Here is an 8,128-nt window from a genome sequence, read left to right on the forward strand (position 1 = left end):
CCTTGTTTTAGATTAGATAGGAGAGGATTAGGGTTAAGGTATTGAAAACATGGGAACGGGGATAGGGAGGGGAGTAGGGAGACAAAGAAAGTAAAAACAAACTTAATCATTTGGCTTCTTTCTCCTTCTTTGCGCCATGTACTATGAGAGATGGAGGTATTGGTTTATGGAAGAAATTATACTTCTACCTATTTGAAGCATTGATTTTTAGAGAGTTTGTATTTTTACCTCATTTAATTTATCTATTTTCATTTTCATTTCTAATCTCTACTCCATTTTGGCTTCTGATTTAAGTTTTCCCACCCCCCACCCCCCCAAAAAAATCATCCTTTTATCCCATTTCTATATATTGTAATTCTATTACTTATCCAAAAGGTTTTTTTTTAAAAAAAAGATTTTTGAAGAAAAAAGGAGTGGTTCTAAATAATAAAATTATTGATTAGAGGAGAAAGGAGATTTATGAAGAGAAAAAGGAAGCAAGAGGGGCTTTAGAAGGGGAAAGGAGGGATTTTTGATGAGTTTTAGGGTTTTGCTGGACGGTAGCTTGGTTGTGATATGATCAAGTATCTTGTTGCTTGATGTTATCTACTAGCCACATCTCATTTCTCTCATGCTCTCAAAACCCATGTTCACTTTCCTAGGTCTATCCCTTACCTTGATATGCCCAAGTCGATACACCAATACTCACTCTCTACTTTTTGTTTCTTCTTTTCTCTTTTGTAATCCCTCACCTTGATATGCCCAAGTCGATACACCAATACTCACTCTCTACTTTTTGTTTCTTCTTTTTTCTTTTGTAAACTAATTCAGGAAGTTCATTTTGATTTCCTTGGCTAGAAAACCAATATGGAAGGCCAGGGCGAGATTAGCCAATTGGGAGTTATTGGAGGAGAAGGAGATGGATCTCGAGACAAAGATTCCATGAGCCGAAATAGAGAAGATGAGAACACAAGCAACTTAGAAACTAATAGTTTGGAGGAAATTTCTAGTGATGATTTGGACCAAGAAAACCCTCGTAAGAAAAAAAGATATCATCGCCACACTGTTGAACAAATCCAAGAGCTTGAAGCGTAAGAGAGATTATTTTCCAATCCTTTCTTTCCTCTCTTGCTTGATTTTTCAATATTCTGCTAACTTTTTTTATGTGGCCTCTTGGATTGGTTAATTTATCTACAGTCTTTTCAAAGAGTATCCCCACCCAAATGAGAAGCAAAGATTGGAATTAAGCATACAGCTTTCCTTGGACCCTCGCCAAGTTAAATTTTGGTTTCAGAATCGAAGAACCCAGTTAAAGGTAGAAAGCATATCAAATTTTATTTCTTTGTAAAAATGGATATAATAATATGGTGAATTTTGATTTCTTTACAATTTGAGTTATTAACTTATTTAGTTGGTTACCATTGAGCTTTTAGTCAAATAGTATTATTTATTTCTTGCCCCTTGGGTAAGATGTCAAGGGTTTGATTCTGAGTTGCTTCGGCACTCACTTTGACCTTTTGTGGGTAAGGGTGGCTATAGATAGAATGTAGGGATTAGCCTCTTATGGTCTCTAAAAGAAAGTCTTGTAAATTGGTCCAGCTGGTAAAGTCTCTTAGTATTATACAAAAAATATAGGTTCAAGTTTGCATAATCTTAATAAATTATTTACAGAAATTGCCTATTTTCTTCTAAAAATAATAATTTAGCTTGTAAATGTTGGTAACAGACACAAATCGAGCGTCATGAGAACTCAATTCTCAGGCAAGACAATGAAAAGCTGAAATCTGAGAATATGACGATTAGGGAGGCAATGATGAACCCACGCTGCAACACTTGTGGTGGCCCAGCAATACTTGGAGAGGTCTCTTTAGAGGAACAGAATATGAGAATAGAGAATGCCCGTTTGAAGGATGAGCTTAATCGTGTTTCTTCTCTTGCTAAAAAGTTTTTGGGAAGGGCTATGTCTTCATTGGACAACCCAGTCCCTCCTACAATGCTGAACTCTGCGTTAGAGCTTGCGATCGGTAATAATAGCTTTAGTGGGCTTGATATGATTCCTACTTTGCCTACCATGCCAGCTTTTGTTTCAGGAGCTTCCAACCCATTAGTCTCAATTGCAACTCCTTCAGCTAGGAACTACGGTGTATTGGGTGATGCAGATAAGTCGAATGAGAGATATGTGCTTTTGGAGCTTGCGTTAGCTGCAATGGAGGAGCTAGTACAGATGGCTCAATTGGAAGAACCCCTTTGGGTTCCAAGCTTGGAAGGTGGTAAGGAGATGCTCAACTATGACGAATACCACCGAGTGTTTCCTCGTATCATTGGGGTGAAGCCTATTGGATATGTATCTGAGGCCACAAGAGAGAGTAAAGTGGTGATCATAAATAGCCAAGTTCTTGTGGAGACCCTCATGGATGCGGTAATACTCTTATTCTTTCCTTTTATTATATTATTTTTTTCCTCATGGATGCAGTAATACTTTTATTTTGCCTAAACTATAATAGAATTTAAATTTTCTTTATTAGAACTTGAATCTAGATGATAATTGATAGAATGATAATCTCACTCCATAGATCACATTTTACATCACTTTCACTTTTCTAATTCTAAATATAAAAAATATTTGTTTTTGTTTTAGCTTTTTAAAATTATAAAATATTTTGCTTAATAAAACTTGTTCAATATAATCAAACTATTTTAGTTTTATATAAAAAATTTTCTCTGATCATTGGTGGTTGTAGCAATGGCAGTAGTACAACAAGGAGAGTAATAGAGGATATTATGGAAGTGGTAGCAATTTTGCTGTGATGGAGATGAAAATTATGGTGGTAGAGGTAGTAATCCTAGTAGTGGCAGTATTAGGGCTAGTGACAATATAAATGGTTGAAAGGATACTAAGGAAGTTGCAAAGACTGTTTGAAAAATTTGAATTCCTTATTTTTTCAAAAAAAGTAAAAGCAAGTTCTTTTTGTGGTTTCACTTTTATCAAAAATAATGAGAATTCTTTTTAAAAAAAATAGAAAAAGAAACAATAATATATTTTTGTCTAGATTTTCATGTTTTTATTCTTACAATAAACATAAAAACAAAAACAAACCAAACTAATTTTTGAGCTTTCTACTTTATGTTATAAGTTGTTGCTGTATTTGGTTATCGTAGCTCTTTATAGTGGTCATATAAAGTTATGTAGTGTTGAACTAGGCCAATTAGAATCTAAGATTCTTTTTTGATTCTTGGTTTCCTCATTTGGTTCAAATCTTTCTACATAGACTCGTTGGGCGGATATGTTCCCTACTTTAATTGCGACAAGCACAACCATCGACACAATAAGCAATGGAGTGGATGGAACCAAAAATGGTACACTTCAACTAGTGAGTCAATATCTTGTCATTCTTTCTCCTATATTAGAGCTTGTTCTATTACCTTTTATTAATGATTTTCTCATTATGAGTTATCTTTGTATTCTAGATGCATGCAGAACTTCAAGTTCTTTCCCCTCTGGTCCCAATTCGCAGTATAAACTTTCTTAGATATAGCAAGCAGCAAGCTCAAAATGTATGGGCAGTGGTGGATGTCTCCATAGATAGTGACAAAAATTACCCTCCAAGTCCTGGCACATATATGAGCAGTAGAAGATTACCTTCTGGTTGTTTAGTGCAAAACATGCCTAATGGTTGCTCAAAGGTAATATCTCTCTCGCCTTTATGGTAAAGATCACTATCTCTTTTTACTAATACCCATCCTTGTTATAGTTACACAAGCATGCGATTTCTTTAAATTTCATAATCTATTGATGAAATAAATCATGGAGAGATTACACAAATTGGATTCAAGGCTTAATGTAATTTATAATTTTACATTTATAACTCCAATGCCTCTACATTTATAAGTTAAGAATGCAGCATAGAAATTTGGTTAGGTTGCAAGGCTTTGATTCTACCAGCAATTTTTTCAATCAATAGGAGCTAGACTAGACTGTGGCCAAGTGGTCTAAAGGATTGGATTCAAGTTTTGGTCCTCGTGAGAGGGCATGGATTCAAATCCCACTTCTAATATTAATCCATGTTGAGGTTTGGAAATCCCCATCAAGAAAGTTTTTAGATGATATGGAGTGATTTTGTTGACTAATTTTTTGATAAGATTTTAAAGATAAAAAAGATGTTTGAAATGGAGGAAAAGCACTATAGTACCAATTTATATGAATAAGAATGATATTCATAATCATTTTAATTATTCTAGTATCAGACTTGGGAGCTAATTATGAAACTTTGGGAGAAGGTGATTGAGCACAAATTGAAGTGTGAGGCAAAACTGTTAGCGAATTAAATTGGTTTTTCGCCAAGTGGGTTTACTATGAAAGCTATTTTTCTATTTCCGAGTATGACGAAGAAGTATAGAGAAAAGAGACAAAATCTTATATAATTTTTATTGATTTTGATAAAGTATATAATAGAGTCCCTAGAGAAGTTTTATTGTAGATGTTAGAAATGAAATGAGTTTCTATTAGATATAATATTGTGATTAAGCACATATACAATAAAGTTGTTACTAGTATGAGAATTGCTAGTGGTAGTACTAGTAGGTTTACAATCCCGATAAATTTTTACCAAAGATTTACTCTAAGTTCTCATCTTGCTAGTTATGGATAAGCTTACTAGATATATTTAGGATGGTGTTTCTTGGTGCATACTATTTACAGATGATATCTAAGATCGATGTTAATCTTAAATTAGAATTGTGGAATCATTAAAATCTAAGGAATTTAGGTTAAAATACATGGAGCGCATTTTTAGTAAAACTGGAAATAGAGATGAAGGTAGAGTGAAAATTGAGGATTATAAAATTTCTAAAAATAATTATTTTTGATATTTATGATTGATTATTCATAAGAAAAGAGAGATTAAAGATGATATTATCCATAGAATTAAAGTAGGTTGGATAAAATAGAGAAATATAATCGGGATGCTATATGATCCTTGGATACTTGCCAAGTTGAAAGAAAAATTTTATAAGACATATAAATAAGCTATACCCTATAGTGCAAACCATTGGGTAGTTAACAAACAACATCTTGCATAAGATATATGTGGTAGAAATGAGAATGTCGAGGTGTATGTATGATAATACAAAAAAAGATAGAATAAGAAATAAACTTATTTGTAAAAAGATAAAGGTAGCACCAATTTAAGATAAATTGAGAGAATGACGTCTTAAATAGTTTGGATATATTTAACATTGGCCGAGGGATGCATCTGTACGAACGAATGATTTGATATATATAGAAGAAAAGAAGAGAGGCAGAGGTTGATCAAATTCACATAAATTGAAGTAGTAAGAACTTGATATCTCAATATCTTTGAGAAGGTACGGTCGTAGATTGAGCAAGCATTATGCACATTGCTTTGTATTCTTAATATTGTTAATGTCACCCCCTTAATATACTATGCATTTACAGCGCATCGTAATAAACGATTTAGCTACTACTACTTACTCGAGACCATGGGCCAAAGGAACGCCCAATCTATGTTCAATGAAACGTATCCCCCGTGGGCAAAATCTCGACTCTTCTAATGCAATGATTCTCTTGGGTTTTATTCGTTCTCTAAAAGTTGGAAGTCTTCGTAGCAATCCCATTAGCTTCCATGCTATACTGTCTTTGCAGTTCTTGAGCTCTTTGTGATGTTTAATCCCTTAACCCTTTGGCTTTTTATTACGCTAGCGCTTAGCATTTTGTGTATTTATTCTATATTTGTTTGATATTTCTCTTAATAGTTTAGAATACCTCCTCTCCGGATCTTTCCTTGCAAGTAATGAGGTGAGTCTCTATGTCCTGGTTTTTAAGAAGTCATGATCAAGGCAATGAAGAAAGGATAATTAACAAGAGAAAACTGGTCGCGGTTGGCTTGCAGGTCACATGGGTGGAGCACACAGAGTATGATGAGTCGGGGGTGCATCCACTGTACCGGCGTATGCTCCGCTCTGGGCTGGCCCTCGGAGCCGGCTCCTGGGTTTCCAACCTTCATCGCCGTTGCGAGTGCGTCGCCAATCTAATATCCTCCTTCACCACAGACGAACACTCCGGTAAGTCAGCAAAGAAGTTTTGATAGAATCCGTTGCTTTGGCGCCGGTATAAAACTCCTACTTCCATCTGTGAAACCAACAGCGATATCAATGGCCGGAAAGAGGAGCATGATGAAGCTGGCGAGGCGGATGACGGACAACTTCTGTTCAGGGGTGTGCGCTTGGGCAACGCATAATTGGAGGCAGTTGACGGCGGGCACCTTCGGCGAGGACGTGCGCGTGATGACGCGAAAGAGCGTGAACAACCCAGGAGAGCCGCAGGGCGTGGTGCTCGGTGCAGCCACCTCGGTGCCGGTCCCCGTGCCCCCGCAGCGGCTCTTTGATTTCCTCCGCGACGGGCGGCGCCGCGGCGAGTGGGATATCCTCTCCAATGGTGGGCGCATGCACGAGGTTCTCCACGTCGCCAAGGGCCACGACGCTGCAAATGCTGTTTCTCTCCTTCGTCCCACCGTAAGAAACTAATCCAATCCCCTGACACACTTTATTTTTCCTTGACCTGCAGTTAGTATAAACCTCCGCCTCTGGTCAAAGAGGAAGGTGCAACTTTTGCACTGCAATTTATAGATATAGCCACTATATATATCATTCATGTTGGAGGCAGGCAGCTCTTATTTATTTTTGAAATACGACGACGTACTAATAGCATTGACGAAGAAGAGCTGTCCATCTCCAAGATAGATGAGTTGCATATCCACATTAGTATTGTACTCTATCGTACAAAGTCACGTTGTAGATGATCTTGTTTTTGGTGATCTTCGCTATGCTATTTTAAGTTTCCATAACTTTTTCTTTTTAATCATACCAGTCTTTGCTATGCAATTGTCATTTTTCTTAACTTTTCCTTTTTTATATCATATGCGCTGTATTATTAATTTTTTGTAATGCTATTTAATTTTTGAATAATAAGGTAGGGTTCTAAAGTGTTGTTGTTTTATTTTTTTTAAATTTGTTAAAAACAAGATGTTAAAAACTGAACATCTTGGCAATTTTGGCAGAAGCCTATAATCATATGAACTAAGAATTGATTTGCTTCAGCTAATTTGAGAAATGTTAAAACCAAAAAAGAACTGGAATGTGATATGTATGTTGAGATGTTTCCATATTTTGGCCAATATTTATAACACCTACCGTATTGAAATATTGATGATTCCAGTAGAAACTTCTATTTAATTCAAAATAAATTTAATATCACAAATTTTGTGAAATATTTATCTACCAACTATCAGAAGGCATTGATTTATATTGATCAAGATAAATAATTTTTATTATATTACATACCAATATCAATACAAATTGATATATCAATGCAAAAGAAAAAGAATTATTTTGCTGAAACTTTATCCTTTCCCAACTCTTCTATCTCCCCATTTCTTTTCCCTTCTTCCTTCCGTGGAGCTCATCGACGTACGTTTATGTGAATTGCTTTTTCTTCCTCCATTTCTCCAGCGTACTTGTTTTTATTTTGCATTCATATCTTTCTTAGGTATTTCATATTTACATTTTTATGAGTATTCATGTGTTGTTCAAAAAATTGAAATAATGGAGTTGTGCTAACAGGTGGTGGGGGCGAGCGAGACGAGCATGCTAATTCTCCAGGATACATTCACGGATGCATCAACAGCACTTGTGGTGTATGCTCCGGTGGACTTATCAGCAATTCACGTTGTGATGAACGGCGGCGACCCGGGCTACGTCGCCCTCCTCCCTTCTGGGTTTGCTATCCTCCCCGACGGGTCTGGCAGCCCGGCAGCCACCGCCAGGAGTGGTGCAGGCGAGGCGGCTGTGTCACCGACCGGTGGGTCCTTGCTTACGGCGGGATTCCAGATCCTGGTGAGCAGCATTCCAACTGCGAATCCCACACAGGATTCCGTGGAGACCGTCATCAATCTTATGTCTTGCACTATCCAAAATATCAAAACTGCAGTCCATTGTGAAAATGGAGTGTGTTTTGGTGGATAAGTGGCGTCTAGACATAAGTAGGGGATTATGCTTTGAAGAAAAACATTATGATAAACTAAAGGAAACTAGAGTCTAATAAGAGTCGGAAGTGCTTGCGTTGGGGTTGAGT

The 8,128-nt window shown here is 36.5% G+C and overlaps 1 protein-coding gene across 1 annotated transcript; it reads left to right on the forward strand.

The window, feature by feature from the left end:
* Positions 1-537: 537 nt before the first annotated feature.
* On the forward strand, positions 538-8,128 carry LOC103715075 (homeobox-leucine zipper protein ROC5-like). The gene is made up of 8 exons (XM_088712461.2): positions 538-1,070; positions 1,177-1,294; positions 1,706-2,398; positions 3,249-3,350; positions 3,448-3,663; positions 5,889-6,060; positions 6,143-6,510; positions 7,618-8,128. Exons 1-8 carry the CDS (start codon positions 847-849, stop codon positions 8,017-8,019), a joined length of 2,295 nt encoding a protein of 764 aa, XP_088568587.2. The 5' UTR covers positions 538-846; the 3' UTR covers positions 8,020-8,128.

The sequence above is a fragment of the Phoenix dactylifera genome, chromosome 16, assembly GCF_051530095.1.
Source record: "Phoenix dactylifera cultivar Ajwa chromosome 16, Ajwa_hap1_PhDact_Kaust_v1.1, whole genome shotgun sequence".
Taxonomy (NCBI): Eukaryota; Viridiplantae; Streptophyta; class Magnoliopsida; order Arecales; family Arecaceae; genus Phoenix; species Phoenix dactylifera.